The sequence below is a fragment of the Vombatus ursinus genome, unplaced genomic scaffold, assembly GCF_900497805.2.
Source record: "Vombatus ursinus unplaced genomic scaffold, bare-nosed wombat genome assembly UNPS02015012.1, whole genome shotgun sequence".
In the NCBI taxonomy this organism is placed as follows: domain Eukaryota; kingdom Metazoa; phylum Chordata; class Mammalia; order Diprotodontia; family Vombatidae; genus Vombatus; species Vombatus ursinus.
The window spans coordinates 1,296,191-1,314,120 of record NW_020954790.1 but is presented as its reverse complement, the minus strand read 5'-3'; the positions used below and the strand labels follow the sequence as shown (position 1 = coordinate 1,314,120).

Genomic DNA, 17,930 nt, shown 5'->3' with positions numbered 1-17,930 from the left:
GAGCGGCAGCTCCCTCAGCCAGGAGGTCTCTGTTTCTGAAAACCTGAGGTCTTTGGGGAGACCCCTCCTCCCCACGCTGAGGAGCGTCCAGGCTGCTGGCGAAGGCCACCACGGGGTCGGTGACTGAGGTCCTCAGGGGGCAGGACTGGAAAGAGGATGGCTGAGCCTGGCCGGGTGCTGGGGAAGAGGCGTGGCTGTGCCCTGGTGGCCCCGCTGCCTGGGGAGGGGCTACGGACCCTCCTGCACCCAGCCCCAAGGCAGGGACTAGACTTCCATGGAGGCCCGCAGCCTTTCCCTCTGGGCTCAAGAAGGCCTTTTCTTCAGTCCTTCATCTTTGTTTCAAGTGTTGGCTTTAGCTCTTAAGCCCAGGATTGCAGTAAGCCGCGTGACCCAGAGGCATGGGGGTTCTGGATGTATGGGATTGGGAACGCACTTAGGAGAGGTGACTGAAGGGAGGGTCTCTGGAGAGCAGTGTTTGCCAGAGGGCTGTCTCTGCCTGTGCTCCCTCACTCTCTCTGTGCCTGTCTCTAGCATATCCAAGTCTCTCTCCAGTTTGTCTGTCTGTCTATCTTTCTGTAACTAAAACTCAGTAGGCTGCCTTAGTCAATGCTAGCCTTCACCTAATTGTGTTTATTGGCAATTAGAGTCAAACTTACTAGCGGGGGCTCCCGAGCTCTAGTTTTAGGGGTGTGAGTCAACGCACACACATACAACACAATGTTTGGCTGAAGAATGGGGGGCCCAGCTTTGTTGCTATGATCATAGACAGTACAGGGTAGATGGTAACAGGGTAGCGAGGTTTGACCCCACCCCCATTCCACCTTTCTCTGGCTGAAATGGAAGGAGTCCTTGGCCTCCCCTGCTGGCCGGCCACACAAGCACAGGTGCGGGACATTCAAGGCTTGGTGGGGTGTGCCTCCCCCACTTCTGCCCGAGGGCAGCGGCGGGGCAGGGATCTTTCTCCTTTGCCCCTGCCCCCACTCTGCCCCGAGCCAGGGCATTCTGCAGCAGACCTACCCTCCCAGGAGGAGACCCCCCCCTCTGCAGGGAGTGAGCAAGAGAGGCATCACAGAGCATGAGCCCTGGTAGCAGAAAAGAGAGCCAGGTCTTCGGGCCAGCCATCCATCAGAAGCACCCTGCCCATTCAGCCTTCCCCTCTGACTGGAGGGCTCCCCCATTTAAGGAGGGCATTGGGGCCAGCTGGGTCTCAGTCCTCTCCAGACTGCACCCTGGACAGCCTTCACCAGCCCCCAGGGACTTGGCCCTGTCCTGGCCTCCCCACCCCCTTGGCAGCTTCCTGGCATGTGTGATCTCCACCCCCCCCCAGTTGGAATGGAAGGTCTCTGAAGGCAGGGACTGTCGGCATTTTACTTGTATTTGCATTTAGTGCTTAGCACAGCACCTGCACATTAGTAAATGCTTGAAGACCATTGGGGGCCAGGCTGAGGAGCATGCCCATGGAACACATCTGAGCACCCCACCCAGCAGAGATGCTATGTACGTGGGGTGGAGAAGCAGCATAGGACCACTCTGAGGAGAAGCTAGAGGTGTGCACTACCCTGGCCCCACACCTTCCTAGCTCACTAGCGGGGCGCGGACCCTGCCTTCCCTCAGTGAGGGTATTTGTGGGGGGGTGCAACCTCAGGGCTGCTGGAGGCGGTTAGGGGTAGGGCTGCAGTTGCGCTTCTTACTCACAGGTAAATGCCTTTGCTTTGAGCTAATACCTGTGGCTACTGGCTGACTGTAATAGGGAAGGTCGCCACTGGGGGCTCCGGAGCTCCAGTTTGAGGAGCGGGAGTGCACAGCCTGCCCCTGGAAACCAAACCCCGAGTCTGGGACATCACTTCTGGAGGCAGGCGCTTCCATCTGCCTGAGGTTCTGAGCTCTATAAGCGAGCGAGCTTATATGGGAGGCAGGACAGGCATCGGGCAGTCACATGGCGTCCCGGGCGGGATGGCCCACTGTCCCATGACAATGGCGGCCTTGGCTTCCTGACTGTTCTCAGAGCAAGAGCAAGAGATAGAAAGGGAGGGCTAGCGGGCTGGCTGGAGGGGCAGGATGGCCCTGGGGTCCAGGGAGGGCATCGCATGGCACAGTGCCTGGCACATAGTAGGTGCTTAATAAATGTTTATTGATTGACTGGGCGAACTGCCACATACTCCCTCGCCACCCATCCGGACAGTGTGAACCTCCACGCCCTTGCTAGCTGGATGGCCCCAGAGAAGCCCAGAGCTGTTGGGGCCTTCACGTGGTTCCCTGCTCCACCCCCGGGGAGTGGGAAGGTCTCTGCAGAAAACCAGCCTAGAACTACCCTGTCCCCCTGTGGAGTAGGCGGGAGGCTGCTGGGCCCACTGCCTCCTGCGCCCTTCTGGGCTGGTCCCCCATGTCGGCCCTCCCCCTGCTTCATGGGAGCGGGCCTGGGGTTCCCTCCCAAGCCGCCCAGAGAGAAACCACAATGACCTTTACAGCCCTAAGCCGCCTGCCAACTGACGGTCCTGGCGAGAGGCCAGACCGCAGGCCCCGAATCAGAGACCCTCCTGGCTGGAGAGCTCAGGGGTCATCCCGTCCAAGGCACAAGTGCCCCCCACACTTCTGGGCACAGGGAGGTGCCTGAAGAGCTCTGAGATGGGGAGCTCACTACCTACAAAGCAGGCTCTTCAGGAAAAGTTACTGGGGAGGAGGCCCTTCCTGGTCCACACCTGGTGCCTTTCTCGAGGGTCCCCCATCCGGGGGCTGCCCTGGGACGGCAGACACACAGAACGATAAGGGGGCACGTCGCCTGTGAGCTAGTCATGTCCAGATGCACAATAAAATCTGTGGTTTAATATTCAACATTCCACGTCCTATATAAATAAGAACAAAGTAGGGTAAGAATGGGCACGGGCGGGTCGCTGCCCAGTTTCTACAAGCCGCCAGAGGAGATGGGGATGACGATGAAGGCCTGGACCGCACATGAGTGGACGGCAGGCGAGGGCCAGTGTGGAGGTGAGGGTGAGTGAGGGCGGGGTGCCGCCAGGAGCCACAGTGCCCAGGGAGGGGGTGGCCAGAGGCTGCCTTCAGGCCTGCTCCCTGGGCTGGAGATTCAAGTATCGGACTCTCTTTAGACACAAGGTGAGAACACGAGTCAACCAGCAAGCGGGCGCACTGACCATGGTGGCGGTGCTAGCAGCAGCAACTAAGGAGGGAGAAGCCTGGTCGTGGCAGAGAAGGCCAGGAGATGCGCACGTGACGGGGGGGCCACAGTAGGAGCGGGGGGGGGGGGGTGTTGGCAGGACCCTCAGCTGCCTGGTCCTCCACCAGGCCCTGGCCGGCCCAAAGAGGAGGTGGGAGAGGGAGGAGCATGGGGGGGTCTGGGGAGTGGTCTCAGGGTCAGGAGTCCTCCTGGGCCAGGGCAGTGGTGGAGGGCTCCCCGCCCGTTCCTCCTGCCTCCCTGACGACCCTTGGTGTTGTCCTTGAGCTCCGTGCTCAAACCCTTCCCGAGGGCCAAGAGGAGGGCGGCCAGAGCTTCGGCCCAGGGGAGGCCTTGGGGCATCCGAGGCGCCGGCCCGGGGCCTCAGCTGCCTCGGCTCCTGGGGTCTAAGGGGCTCCCTCTTCTCTGCTCGGGGCCCCCGTGGCCTCTGGCCCACTCTCCCAGTCTCCTGCCGCGCAGTCCGGCAATCAGACTTCGGTGGAAAAAAGGATGCTCTGTCTCTTGGTGTCCGGAGCTGGCAGCGTCTCCAGCTGCAGAAAATAGAGCAGCACCTGGACCTGTGGAGGAGGGGGAGGGGAAGAGGCAAGTCTGCAGGGCGGCTTCGGGCTGGCCACACACCAAAGGGGCCAGCTTCCCGCGAGCCCTGGAGCGCGAGCAGAGAGCCCAGGCCGAGGGGCCCCAGAGGCACCCTGGGACAGGCAGCCCATTCCCCCAGCTGAGCCCAGGACTGGCAGGAGGAGACGGAAACTCTTGGCTCAGCCAGGCTGCTCCCTAGCCCTCGTAGCCGGGGAAGCAAACTGCCCTCGGAGACGCCACGTCCTGATCGGTAGACGGCGGACGGCCTCCCTGGTGCCCCACCCCACCCCACCACCTGGCGGGCACCCCGCCCCGTACCTGGGCCATGACTTCTAGGGACCAGCTGTCGGCCATGGTGATGGGCTGGCTCGGGGTCGGGGGCACTTTGCTTTCCTTCTCCGAAGGCCTCAGCAGGGTGGGGCCGAAGACCGTGGCCAGGTTGTGGAGGGACATCTTGTTGACCGTCTCCTTCTCTGCCACCCTGGGGGCACAGGCAGGCAGGTGAAGGCAGAGCCCCGGGGGGGGGGGCACCGCTCAGAGCCTCTGCCAAGGGCAGGAAGAGGCAGCAGTCCGGCTGGGCCTGTGCTGGGCCTGGGAAGGGCACCCAGGCTCCAGGCCAGAAGGGGAGGCCGCCACCTCAGCCAGTACCTTTTCAAATGGTCCAGAAGGAAGAGGAAGGTGAGGAGGCTGGGCTCAGGAAGGGACAGCAGCAGGTTCAACATACAGCTCTCTTTTGCCACAGGGTCCGAAAGTGCTGCAGAGAGAGTTGGAGAAAGGAGTCAGGGCCACCTCAGAGACGGGTTCCCAGTCGGCTGCCACAGGGCTCTGTCCTTGGCCTTTCTTAACCGTTTGAGGCTTTGATCGAGGTCGGGATGAAGACGCGGGCAGCCTGCAGCTGGAAGGGCTGACCTCTGCCCACATCTAGACAGATGAAAGGGAAAGGCCGGCCAAATCCAGAAAGAAAGGATCTACTGAGGATCCCGTCACATCTTATCATTCATTTGTATTCGGCAAACTCACAAGCCTACATGGGAGGGCTGGGGGGACGGCAGATCCTCTGAAAGCGATTGAAAAAAGGACCCCATGGGAGCCCCGGCATGACCCAGCATTGGGAAAGTGAAGGGGGCCTGGCCTGCCAGGGGCAGCCTTCCATGAAGCCCACAAGGGTCCGGACCCCATGAAGGGCCCAGGAACCGCTGAAGGGCCAGGAAGCCCTGAAGGGCCCAGGAACCCCTGAAGGACCCAGGAACCCCTGAAGGTCCTGGACCCCCCTGAAGGGTCCAGTCTCCATGCACCAGCTTGAGTAGGAAGCTCCCCACCAGCTGGTGAAGAGAAGGAGGCAAAAGCAGTCTGGGCAGGAGAGCCCTCCAGGTGTGGGCCAGATTGCCCCAGGAGCTACAGAGGTCTCCGGGCAGAGCCCAGGAAGGCTGTGGTCAGGGAGACCCCACAGGGAAGGACCCTCCAGGTGTGGGGCTGAGGCCTGGCCCGCAGCCACCTTGGACCCTGGTGTGGGGCAGAACACCTGCACAGGAGCCCCCGGGGCATGCACGGCTACTGGGCTGGGGGACTTACCGATGCCCTCTGCAAAGCTGGGGTAGAGCTCGTCTGTGAAGAGGGGCTCGGGCAGTTCTCGGAAGTACAACTTGAGTGTCCCCGCAATCGCGTTGACGTCCATCTCACTCATCATCACAGATACGTCTTTATTGTCTGAAAGCAGACGCAGAAGGCTGGATTCAGGCTGACTTTGGGGTCTCCAATAGGCTGGAAGTTTCTCCTCATCCACTCCCTCCAAGGCCTCACTGCAGCCCAGCATAGGCACCAGCCCAGTTTTTTCCACCAAGAGTGGCAATCGAGGCTCTGTCACACTCTCATTCCCCCTTAGCCCGGAGCCCCTAACCCTGTGGACGGGAAGCATGAAGCCAGCGACCCCGGGAGGGCTCTGGGCAACCACCCGCCTGGGAGCGTTGGCAGACATGTCCTTCCCACGTTGAGTGAGTGTGTTCTCTGATTCGAAACTGCCCCCATCTTGTGGGGACACAAATCCTTCGATGAGCCTGGCTCAGGGGAAGTCCCTGGTTCTGGGTGGGGCCCTGCCGGCATCCCCTGGCCTGGCAGAGGAAACTGAGGCCAGCAGGTGCCTGGAGGAGCAGCATCGGGGCCAGGCCTCCCCCTGACCTCCCCACTTCCCCCAGTGGGACCTCTGGGGACTCACTGACGTCGAAGGCGGCCTTCAAGGCCTGGATGTCGGTGGCCACGCCTGACACGCGGTAGATGCCCACTTCCTCCATTCCCCGGCGCTCGATCTCCTCCACGCACTGGCGCACGATGTAAGGCACCTTGGACCTCTCCCTCCTGCAAGGGACAAGAATGCCATTTGGACAAAGTGGCCAGGAGGAGTGGGAGTGACCATCACAATCCTGTCTGGCCTGCCCTGAAGGCTGTGCTCGCTACCTCCCAGGACCACCCGCTGCCCCACAGGCCAAATCTGCATCTGTGAAACTTGGGAGCCTGGCCCCAGGACTGTGGAGCTGGGGGGGCCCCCAGGGCATCTGATCCCTCCTGTGTGGACAAGCAAAGTGAAAGCCAGAGGGTCCCATCCTGGGACATGCCGGAGCGGGCCCAGGTGGAGGGGCCCTAGTCAGGCACGATGCGTTGGCCCTCTGGCTCTTTCCACCAACAGAAGGAAATGGCGCAGGGGAGCAGGGCACGTGGGAAGACGGTGAGTGAGCCGACCACCATCTGACTAGAGCCACTCTGCCCCGTGGGGCCAAGCCCCTGCATCGCAATGCAATGCAACGCAAGCCAAGCATTGGGAGAGCTCCTGCCTCGCAGAGCCTTCAAGAGACAAATCCCACTTCTGCCCAGAGTGTGCTGTGTGAGCCTGGGCCAGCCCCTGGACCTCGGTGACCCCGTCCAGATGACCCCAAGTGTCCGGCCCAGGCCAATGAAGCCCCAACGAGGCCGACTGGGCCCGCCTCGGATCCCAGGACAGAAGCAGACCCTTGCAAGAAGGGCTGGGGGAAGGAGGATGACAGCACCCTTCTCTGCACGCTGGACTTCTCGCCTGTCCCCATCAAGGCTCCCCCATCCAGGTCGGAGCCCAAAGGTAGGGCTTGACATCCACCCCTGGGACCCCCTCCGAGGAGGCCTGGAGGAGCCTGGTTCTGCTAGTGATTTTAGCGGCCCTAACTCTCCCGACCCCATGGCCTGCCCCATCAGCAACCTTCAGGACTTCTCTCCTGCTACTGGCAACTCAGATCTGGCGAGGTCCCTCCTGTGCTCAGCCATCTGCTATGGCTCCCTGCTAACCACCGAGACCGACACAAGCTCTGTTCCCTGGCGTTCAAGGCCTTCCCACCTCCCCTCGCCTCCTCATCACAGAGGAGTTCTGGGAGTCAGCGCCAGAAGGCTGACATTTGAGGCCAACTCTCCCATTGAATAGTTGAGGAAACTGAGGCACAGTGAGATTAAGTACCTCCCCCAGGGCCACAGAAAAAGCGAGTGTCTGAAGTGGGATTTGAACCCGACTCCAAGCTCAGGGGTCTCTCTGGACCCCTACACACCTCGCAGGGGCTTAGTGGACGGCCCCGTCACCGAGCCGGCTCCCTTCCCTCCTCCCCTCCCTCTCTGGCTAGCTCTGCTCCAATCTCGGTCTGCAGGGGCAGGGCCTCCCTGTGGTGGCGGCAGCATCTGCCTACATCCCCGGGCCTCTGCTCTGAGCCTGCCAGGCGCACCCAGCCAGCCCTCCCGTCCTGAGGGTCCTGTCCACTTGCGGGCCTTGCTCCGCAGCCCGCTTACTGAATGTTCGTCGCCTCCTGCCGGGCCCCCCACCGGAACCCCACGGGGAGCTCGCCCTTTGCCGCGTGGTGGCCTCGGCCGCGTCTGGGGAAGATGCCACGGGGAGTGGGGAAGGGCGGGAGGCGGGGTCCCGGGGAGAGCTGTCCTGGAAGGTGCAGGAGGGGAAGCCCAGGAGGGGCACGCCAGGCTGTGGTCAGAAGGAGCCGGCGCCCGTGACGAGTTCATCACGCGGAAGGATCGACCCTGGAGCCCAGCCCGGGAGGCCCGGCTGGGAGTCAAGCCTGTGGCTGGAGCCCTGTCCAGGTGGTGCGGAGCCCCCGGCCCCGGGGTGCCCCCCGTGCTTGCTCCCCTCAGCAGCGATGGCCGCCACTCACTTGGTGACGACGCCAATCTTGACCCCAAAGACGCCGGTCTGCTTGCGGGAAGGCATCCTTTTCAAGCTGAATTCCCGGCTGGTGAACTTCACGGACAGCTTCACCTCGATCTACGTGGGACAGGGGGCAAAGGTCAGGGGTCAGGTCTGCCACGGCCCGGGCCCCCACCCCCGCTCCCCTTGTGGCCTCACGCTTACGCCGTTCATGGCGATGACGGCACGCTGCCAATCTTTATCCTGGAGGGCCTGGGGGTCCAGCTGAAAGACAAGCAGCAGCCTTGTGACCTGGCCGTCCGGGCCCCCCAGTCACTCCCCCACACCAGCCTGGACCTCAGGGCTCGGGCCAGTGTGGAGGAAAGCAGTTTCAGCAGGCTCCTGGAGGCCTGCATCTCCAGAGCCCCAGGGGGTTACCTAAGGGAGGCCCAGGTTGGTGCCCATCTCTTAACAAGGCAGCCCAGGAGCCTGGGCCCGGCTCCCAGGGCTGCGAGCCACGGGTGTGGGGAAGGCTCTCCCTGAAGTGCGCAGACCATACACCTTAAATACAGGAGTACCCGGAGAAGGCCCTGGCATCAGGCCCAAAGGTGGGCATCACCAGCATGTGGGCAGGGGGGGAGGGTCTGCCCCCAGATGCTGGCTGGCCACAGCAGACTGGTCCCCAGTGCCAGCCACGGTCACGCAGGCAGGAGGCTGGATGATGTCTGGGCCTTTAACCCTGGCACGCTGAGGGCATCAGTGTGGGCTGAGGAGGCCCCCTCTCTCACCAATACTCAGGAACTCTTGCTCAGGCAGGGCTGTGAGGCGGGGCTTCTGGGGGGGCCCAGCGGTCATTCAGGTCATTCACCCTCCAGCTGTCCCTGAGCACATGAAGCCTGAGGCCCAGGGAAGGCAGAGGCCGCCTCAGGTCACGGGCCCAAACACCACAGAGAAAGACTCATACATCTAGAGGGAGGAGGGCCCCAGAGACCATCCCGACCAGCCTATCCATCTTACAGATGAGGAATCTGAGATCCACAAGGGTTTGCCCAAGGTCCCAGGGAAGCGGAGGCAGCTGCCCTGGCCTGAGGGCCGAGGCTCTGTCCCCAGTCCCCGGTGCAGAGAGCATGGCGCTCCAAGGATGCAGCCTCATAAGGTGGCCCCCTCTCCCTAGACTTACTCCGCAAGCCTCCTTCGCCTCCCGCCGGCCCCCGCCGGCCCCAGTGAGAAGGCTCCAAGCCAGAGGCTGGCCTCCCTCCTGCTGCAGACCACACTGCTCTGGTCCCCAGGGGAGGCCTTCGGAGCCCCGCAGCACCTGCTTGGGCTATGCTGGCCTGGCTGCTCTCCCCACTTCTCCATCCCACAGGACCCACAACCTAGAGAGAAGGGGGGGCCCGTGAGGCTCCTGGAGGCAGGACTGGGCAACAATGAAGCCCTTGGCCAGTGAGAGCGCCCTAACATGGGCTGGCCAGGCTCAGCACAAAGGTGGTGAGCTCCCCATCACTCCATGTGTCCAAGTGGTCGCTGGGAGGCCCCCGGTGTGGAGAGCTGGCCCAGAGGACTCCAGGGGCCTTTCGCGGGACACAAGCGAACGCTAACTGCCCCCTCAGAGCATCCCCAGCCACACTAACCTTGCCCCTGCACATTCGGCGGTGAACGTGGGCCCACAGTGCCCTGCCCTGGCCCCACCAGCTCCGGCAGAGCCCCAGCATGGCTGCGACCGTGGAGATGGTGGGCGCCTCCTTCATCCTCCCCCTCAGGGTGCTGGAGCCCAGGAAGGAGTCAGGCAGTGAGCGGTGGCGGCTTTAGGCGGCGGCTTTTAGTCCGCTGTCTCAGGAAGGCCCCGCCCTCGCACAGACCAGGCCTCCCTCTCTCCTGGGTATATGTTTCCCCCCACAGCTGACGGTTACGGGAATGTGTATCAGGCCGCTATTTGTTGTCAGAAACAGGAGCAGGTCCGTTTCCTTTCTGAAAGGCCTGGCTTCCATTCCAGGGAATGCCAAGTAACATTTTCCGTCGGGGTCTCATTATGGCTAAGATCTGCTGTGCAGGGTCGGAAGGAGCCTCGCAGGAGGCCAGACCCCACCCCCTGCCGGCTTCCCCATCCTCAGATGAGGGCTCATCCACAGGGTGCTTTTTGGAGACCTCCAAGACGGGGAGCTCACTACCCCTGGCACGCTTTGGGCAAGCCCCTCCCCAGCTCCTGCTCCTGCCCCCAACGGCCCTAGAACCAGCCGTGATGGGCTGGAGGCTGGAGGCTGGAGGCTAGGCTGGGGCCAACCCTTATCTCCTGCGTAGCCCATGGAGAGCTGGCCGTGGATATGTGTTTGCATGCTGTCTGCCCCATCAGGCTGAGCTCCTGGAGGAAGGACGGCGACGGCCTCTTTTTTATCCCCAGCGCTTTGCGCAGTGCCTGGCGTGCAGCAGGTGCTTAATAAATGTTGATGGCTTGGCTGAAAGTCCAGCCTCCATGTCACTAAGCATGTCCCTAGGGGCACCGGCTGCTGCCTGGGACCGAGGGCAAAGCCCGCCCACCTTGCCAAGGGTGGGCACAGGCACCCCCCCAGCCATGCCAGCCAAACGGCTCCTCTCTGGTCCCTCCTGGGTCCCAAGGCTGCCCTCCAGAATAGCCCGGGCTTCACAGGAAGGACTCTGGATGAGAAGGCCGAGGCTCAAGGGCCAGCAGGGAGGGACAAACAGGAAATCCCTGGCCGGGGGAAGCCCTGGAGAAGAGTGGGGCTCAGGGACATCTCGGAGGGGGCAGGACGAGGGGAATGTGGAAAGAGGAGCCAGTGCTGGGCAGTGCTGGTGGTCAGCTCGGCCCCAACAAGGCCCCTGGGGCCATGGCCTTCCCCAGATCCCAGACCCCAGCCCTGCCCAGGCCCAGCAAACTCAGAGGGCAGGCTCTGGCCCTGCCCTGGCAGCCCAGGCTCTGCCTGGGGGGAGCCCTGGAGCATCAGCAGGCATTGAAGGTCACACCCAGGGACCTCGGGGCCTCCCCAGCACAGCAGACAGGGGTGGCCCTTCCCCGCTGGCTCCTTCCATTCCGCACCCAAGGGACCGACTTTGCAGAATCCTGGCCTCTGGAGACCCAGCCCACCAAAGAAATCCCCACCCCCGGCCTCCCTGACACCTGAGTGGTGCTCATCCGGCCACTACCCAGAAACCTCCCTCCACGGCTGGGGAGCTCACCCCTCCACGGATGGGGAGCTCACCCCTCCACGGATGGGGAGCTCACCCCCTCCACGGATGGGGAGCTCACCCCGTCCACGGATGGGGAGCTCACCCCCTCCTAGGGTGGAATGGATCTCCTATTTCCTAACATCCAGCTCCAATCAGCTTCCTCTCCCGCCCCCAGACCGTGGCTGGTACCTAGTGCATAGGAGTTCAATACACACGAGTGGGCTGACTGGTGGATTTGGACCGTGGCTCTGGGACTTGGGTGGGACCGAGGCCCCTTCTACGGGGCACCCCGCCATGGGACCGATGTAGGAAGGCTGGCGCCGCCCACACTTTGGACGCTACTGCGGAAGGAGACCTTCTGCCCACGCGAGGCCAAAAAAACAAAGAACTCATAGAAAACAGGCAGTTCCTGTGTTCCCTGGCCTGGCCTGGAGGATTCCGTCCCCCCCCACTCCTTCCCTCCGTCCCTGGGTCCGTCATTTCCTCTGTCAACAAACACTGCTGTGCCCTGCCTGGTTTCTATGGGTTGTCCAGGCAGCAGGTGATTCACTCTCTGCTGGGAAACCTGGGAGGGAGGAGGGGATGGTGTTCAAGGCCCAGCTTGGCGCTGGTCGGCCTCTGCCTGGGAGGACCGATGCAGCTGCTGTGAGAAGGATAGGCCTGACCCAGGGGACTCTGGGCTCTCAGCCCCCGATGATGGATCCTCTTCCTACCCTCCGTACTCCCAACATGTCCGTAGCCCCCTCCTCCCTCCAAGAGACAGATGCGCAGTCCTCGGCCCTGCTCAGTCCGGCCCCAGCCGACCCTCCCCAAGTGGAGTCTCCTGCCTTCCCGGCCCAACCTTCTGGCTGCGGCCAGCAATCTGGAGCTCCTGGGTCCACAGCCAGCCTGGGATGCTCCCTGCTCTCCTCTGACCTCCCTTGAGGCTCAGCTTTGGCACCCCCCCACCCTGCTTCTAGATCCCCCCCAGGCTGTCACCCCCTCCTCGGCCTCACACCAACTGGGGCCGAGGCTGTCTTTCCTCAAAGAGGAGCTTTCCTGTCCCCCCCGGGAGCCTCAGTGTGCCTCTCCTAAGGCACTCTCCTACACGCACGTCAGTCAGTATAATAAACGTGAATAATGACAAACAAGAACCGCTGGTGCCTTGGGCAGCCAGGCCCTCTTCTCTCCTCAGAGGCTGGCTCCTTCCTCACTCCCTACAAACATGCTCAGGTCCCTCCTCCTTAACCTTTCCCATGACCCCACTGTTCCCAGAAGCGGCCGTGCTAGCATCACCAAGCTAGGTCGCCACGGAGCCAAGCAGGGGGAAGGGCCGTGTCCAAAGTCACTCAGGAAGGGGTAGAGCAGGGATTCCAACTCAAGACCTGGGACGCCAGGACTGCTTCCACTGGACCACACTGCCTCCAACATACTTCCTGCTTTTCAGACTCTCAGAGAGCAGGTGCTTACCAGCCTCTGGCTGCAGGCCCCCTCGCTTTGAGAGGACGGCTCTCAGAAGGAGCCCGTGCTGGTCGTTACCAGGGATTCCGCAGGCTTCTTCATCGTTGACCTTCCTGCTTTAGCGCGGCCAGCCCCGTCTCGCTCAGCCTCGGGTCTCCACCTTCTTCGATGACCACTGCCTCCCAACCCGCCTTGCTAGGGGCACCTCCCTCATCCTCCCCAGCCTGCATGCCCCTCAAGGCTCTCCCCTACCCCTTATTCCTAAGTGATCTGGTCTCCTCCATCATCCCTCCTACGTGGCGCACAGCCCTGCGTACTCAGCCTCACGATTCAGGTCCCACATCTCCACCTGCCTGCTCCTGCCCCGCACCATCCTGGAGATCATCCTCCCCACTCCCCCATGCCAGCACCCCACCAGCCTTCCTCAGAGTCATCCTCGACCCTTCCTCTCCCTCCCGACCTGGGAACTCTGTCTTCATGGCAATGCCCCGTCTGCTCCCTCCCCACACGCTGAGGCCAAAGGGCCCAGAAGACTCTTCAGCCAGCAAACACGCCATCTTCTCACTGTGCAGCCAAGGCCGCACGGGTTTAGAACGTACAGCCGACTGAACTCTAGAGAAAGAGAGTGCCAGGAAGGAGCAGAACAACCTCAAGGAAAGAGGAATCCAACCAAGCCAAGCCGTCCCGAGGGCGCGAAGGAGGCCACAAGCGGGGAAGAACCCAAACAGATCTGCTAAGGCTCGCCTGGCCAGCCAACTGCCCCCCGGAACTCAACTACCACGTCCGGGACGCGCCTACAGAGAGAAGGAGGAAAGGAGAAAAGGGAGGGAAGAGCAGCCCCGCTAGGCTAGTGATCCAGATCCTGTCCAGAGAGATCCAGACCTTGTCCAAGAGGATCTAGACCCTGTCTGCAAGGATCCAGACCCTGTCCAGAGTGAACCAGACCCTGTCCAAGAGGATCTCTGGATCCTGTCCGAGAAGATTCAGACCCTGTGTGAGAGGATCTAGATCCTGTCTGTGAGAATCCAGACCCTGTCTGTGGAGATCCAGACCGTGTCCAGAGTGATCTGAATCCTGTCCACAAGGATCCAGATCTTGTCTGAGAGGATTCAGACCCTGTCCAGAGCAATCCAGACCTTGTCCACAAGGATCCAGCCCCTGTCCACAAGGATCCCAAGAGAACACCGGGTTCCTCCGCCCAGGGCCTGCTTCCTCACCTGGCCACATTGGCAAGCCCATTGCCAGCCTCCTTGGTGGTACGCATCTTAGCCAACCCTTGGTCGATTATGAGGAGGCAGATAGCAGGCCCTCGGGGCTCTGTGTGCACCCACCTCGAAACCAGACGAGGCACACATGCCACCAGAGTACAAGGGTCACTGAACAGTAGAACACAGAGCGCTGTTCAGTCACTCATCCTCGGGTCCCTAGCTTGTAACAAACAAGGAGCCACCTGCCGTCCCCTCCCGTGGAGGAGACCCAGTGCCAAGCTCTCCAGGGAGGGATGGGAGGCCCTCCAGGGAATCACGCTGTTCCCTAGACCATCACAGGAGCTCCTGGGTGGGAGAAATCCTCATTCGGAAGAGCTCAGCTGCACCATCCACACAGGAACAACCAAGTGGACGAACAACCACAGAGCACTCTGATAACCCTCCCTCAGGCAGTGCACCGGGCCCACACCTGACCTGAGGCCTAAGGTCCCTCTCCACTCCCACATCATCCCAGTCTTTTGCCAGGTTTAAGTCCGAGTAGTAATCTTCCCAAGCCCCGAGGTCAGAGGAGAGGAAGGCACAGTTACAGGGGAGACGTGGCCTCGAAGACATCAAGAGAACCACATGAGGCCAGAATAAAGAACTCCGGGCCAGTCGCGTAGCCAGAGGGAAGGAGCAAGTCAGCACACAGGCTGTGTGCCCAATGGAGCGCCCGAGGGCCTGAGGAGAATCCCGGATGGACGTGGCCAAGAGACCGTAAGAGGAAGGACCGCCTGACCCCGAGTCCACGGCACCCCCTGCCGCCCTGCATCGGGCAGGCCACAAACGTCCCGGCCCCTCGGGCCCACAGCAGGCTGTCGGGAGGAAGCAGAGAAGGGGCCCCAAGGAAGCGGCCCGGGGGGGATGCGCGCCCGCAGAAGGAACCTCGAAGGAGACCAGGGGAGGAGGGGATGGCGCCAGCGCCCAGGAGGGGCGGTGCTGGACACAAGGAGCTAAGTCCTCATCGCGCCAGGGGAACGGAGGGACGTTCAGGGAGAGGAGCTCTGCTCTCCTCTGGAGTAATGGGGGGACTCCCCAGTGCTCTCAGACCCTCTGCCCACAGGTAGCGCCCCAGGCACCGTCCTGCCCTGCCCCAAGCTGGGTCTGCTGGTGGCTGCACCCCCCGGGGGCGGAGGGGCGGAGGAGGGGCTGCAGCCCGGCCTCACCTGCAGCTGGCCTTTGCCCATCATCCGGTCACTGGGCTCGCCGTCATCCTTGCTGAGCTTGGCCTTGTTGTGACATTTCTCGTAGCACAGAATCCGGAGGCTCTGGGAGCCCTCTAACTCGATCTCAAACTCCTACCGCCGGGTCGGGAGAGGAGGAAAAGCCGGGCGTGAGCGGCAGGGGCCCGACGGCGGGCATCAGCTGGGCAGAGTGCGCGGGGCCCTGGCGCGGCCCTGCCCCCCAGGCGCCAAGGAAACCATCTCCCGGTGAAGTCCATCCTTGGCAGAGACGCGGTTGGGCAAGACACCACTTCCTGGAGAAGCTACCCTCTCCTCCTGCGCCCCCTCCTCCCCCCTCCCTCCTCCCCTCCTGCGTCCCTGTCCCTCCTCCCCCTCCCCTCCTGCGCCCCCTCCCCCTCCCCTCCTGTGCTTCCCCCCGTGCCTCCCCCTCCTCCCCCCTCCCCTCCTGTGCCTCCCCCTGTGCCCCCCCTCCCCTCCTGTGCTTTGCCCCTCCCCTCCTGTGCCCCCCCCCCATGCCTTCCCCTCCTCCCCTGTCCCCTCCTCACCTCATTCCAGTTGGGCTCAGTTGTGTCTCTATAGACCCGAGTCTTGGCTTTGTTCACAAAGTACCCAAAGGAATCCACTTCCAATGTGCAGTAGAGATCTGAGGAGGGCACAAGGGGCGGCCAAATGGTCAGGGCACTGTGCGGTGTCCTGAGGCCCTGCCTCAGCTACATTCAGGGCACAAGGGTTAAAGCTGAGAAAGGCCCTTCCCCAGGGCATCACCCGGAGCCACATGACGTCACACCTGGCCAGCCTCTGGTTGGAGGCCTCTGGGGATGGGGAGCTCACTACCTGTCACGGCACCTCATGGGACACAGTCTTCTCTGACACTGAGCCAGAACCTGCAGCTCCGCGGTTCCCCGCCCCCCTCCATCCGGCCCAGCCTCCATCCCCAGGACGGCCCTCAGACACTGAGGACACTCTCCCGCTCCTGCAGACTGACACTGTGATCTAAGATGGGGCTCTCTGCGGCGGCTCACAGGCCCCAGGCTGGAGTGCGGGCCTGACCTGACCATCAAGCGTAATAACAGTGATAATACCAGCAGGTTTGCAAGGCATGCAGCAAGGGCTACTTTGTTTATCCTCACAACAATCCTGGGAGGGGAGAAGCGACGATGACCCCCATGTTACAAATGAGGAAACTGAGGCAGGCAGCAGTGAAGGGCCCTGACCAGGGTCACCCTCCTGCTGCTCCGCAAAGAAAGAGAACAGCAAAGGAAGACGAACAGGCTTGGGGAGAGCTGGGAGGCCCGGCGGAGGAGGATCCCAGCACCAGGGCCAGGCCCGGCCCCCAGGGACTCCCCCGCTGGAGCATTCTCGCTGGGCCTCACAGACACGGGGGACCCCAATTATCCAGACCCCTGCTGGAGCACTCTCGCTGGGCCTCACAGACACGGGGGACCCCAGTTATCCAGACCACCGCTGGAGCACTCTCCCTAGGCCTCACAGACACGGGGGGCCCGTTATCCAGACCCCTGCTGGAGCACTCTCGCTGGGCCTCACAGACACGGGGGGCCCGTTATCCAGACCCCTGCTGGAGCACTCTCCCTAGGCCTCACAGACACGGGGGGCCCCAGTTATCCAGACTCCTGCTGGAGCCCCCTTGCTCTGCCAGACTCAGCAGCCTGGGGAGCTGAGGGGGCCCCCACCTGCCTCCTTCACATTTCATCCTTCCCGAGGTAGAGGAACCCACCAGGGAGGAAAGGGTCCCTGGGACCTGAGCCTAGACTGGGCAGCACAGGGGAGCAGATCTGCACCCCGCACAGGAGGGCAGCGGACGTGAAGCAAGGCTGAGGGCCGTGGGCAGGAGATTCCCAGGCCCCGACCGGCCACACCCCTAACGTTCCTTTTGCTTCTTCTGGTGAACGGCGCCCGCTTCCGTTTTCATCTGGCCCGGGCAGCTCCCTGGGTCCCCTGAGCTGAGACTCGCTCTTCCAGACCTTCTTCCACACAGTGCTCCCTGGTGGTCACCCTGCCCCAGGCTCCCTCAGTTCCCCTCCTCCCCCTCCGGGCCACGCCTCTCCCCCTGGGCTCTGCCCCTCCCCCCTTGGTCCCACTGTCCGGGTGACTTCGTCAGCCCCCATGGATTAAACGACCATCTCTGGGTTCTGCCCCAACCTCTCTGCTGACCTGCCCCTCGCTTCTCCAACTGGATACCCAATAGACTTCTTAAACCCAATACATCCAAAACAGACCTTATTCCCTTGGCCTCTGTGGCCTGCCCCTGCTCCCAGCCTGGCGCAGGCCCTCATCCCATCCGTCTTGACCGTGGTGATAGCTGCTGGGGGTGGGGCTGCCTGCCTCAGTCTCCTCCCCTCCACTCAGCCTCCAAAGTCTGACCGTGGCCCCCCTACTCAATCCACTCCCGGGGCGCCTTCGGCCTCCAGAACAGATTTGACACGCTCCATCCCTCCTCCCTTCCCCGGACTTTGTGTCCTCTGGCTTCGAGGTAAGCTGCTCATCTCCCTCCTCCAAGCCTTTGCAGAGCCTTCTCACCCCATACCTGGAGCCACCAGTAACTGTGTGCCTGGGGACAGGCCAGGGCACCGGTCACGTGGAAGGCCACGGTCATCCTTGCTTTCACCCGCCTGGGCGTGGAGGGAGCTTCCACACCCAGGCCACATTCCCAGTTCATGCGTGGCTGGTTTGGCAGGCACTGCTCAGCACCCCGTGAAGCTGCCTGGTGGGGCCGCACAGGGAGCTGCCCCCTTCCCACAGCTCTCACTTACTTGAGCTCTGTTTGAATCCTGTGGCCGAATGGACAATGACGTTCAGGAATCCATATAGTCCGGCGGATTCATCGTCTGGGCAAGAGAAGGGGCTCAGAGTGAGGGACGCAGTGATAGTGGCCTGGGGTGGGGAGAAGAGAGAGGGGGAGAGGGAGGGAGAGGGAGAAGGAGGGAGGGAGGGAGAGAGGGAGGGGG

General features: G+C 62.5%; 1 protein-coding gene across 1 annotated transcript in view; it reads right to left on the bottom strand.

The window, feature by feature from the left end:
- Positions 1 to 2,803: 2,803 nt before the first annotated feature.
- The window catches only part of BCR (BCR, RhoGEF and GTPase activating protein), a 74,065-nt gene continuing 58,938 nt past the window's right edge, over positions 2,804 to 17,930 (bottom strand). Inside the window, exons 14-23 of the mRNA XM_027845712.1 lie at positions 17,736 to 17,856; positions 15,510 to 15,607; positions 14,947 to 15,078; positions 8,136 to 8,195; positions 7,939 to 8,048; positions 5,979 to 6,118; positions 5,339 to 5,473; positions 4,415 to 4,520; positions 4,085 to 4,247; positions 2,804 to 3,747 (exon numbers count right to left, since the gene is read on the bottom strand). Coding sequence (XP_027701513.1) covers positions 3,658 to 3,747; positions 4,085 to 4,247; positions 4,415 to 4,520; positions 5,339 to 5,473; positions 5,979 to 6,118; positions 7,939 to 8,048; positions 8,136 to 8,195; positions 14,947 to 15,078; positions 15,510 to 15,607; positions 17,736 to 17,856 — 1,155 coding nt within the window. The 3' untranslated portion in view covers positions 2,804 to 3,657. The remainder of the gene's footprint in view (positions 3,748 to 4,084; positions 4,248 to 4,414; positions 4,521 to 5,338; positions 5,474 to 5,978; positions 6,119 to 7,938; positions 8,049 to 8,135; positions 8,196 to 14,946; positions 15,079 to 15,509; positions 15,608 to 17,735; positions 17,857 to 17,930) is intronic.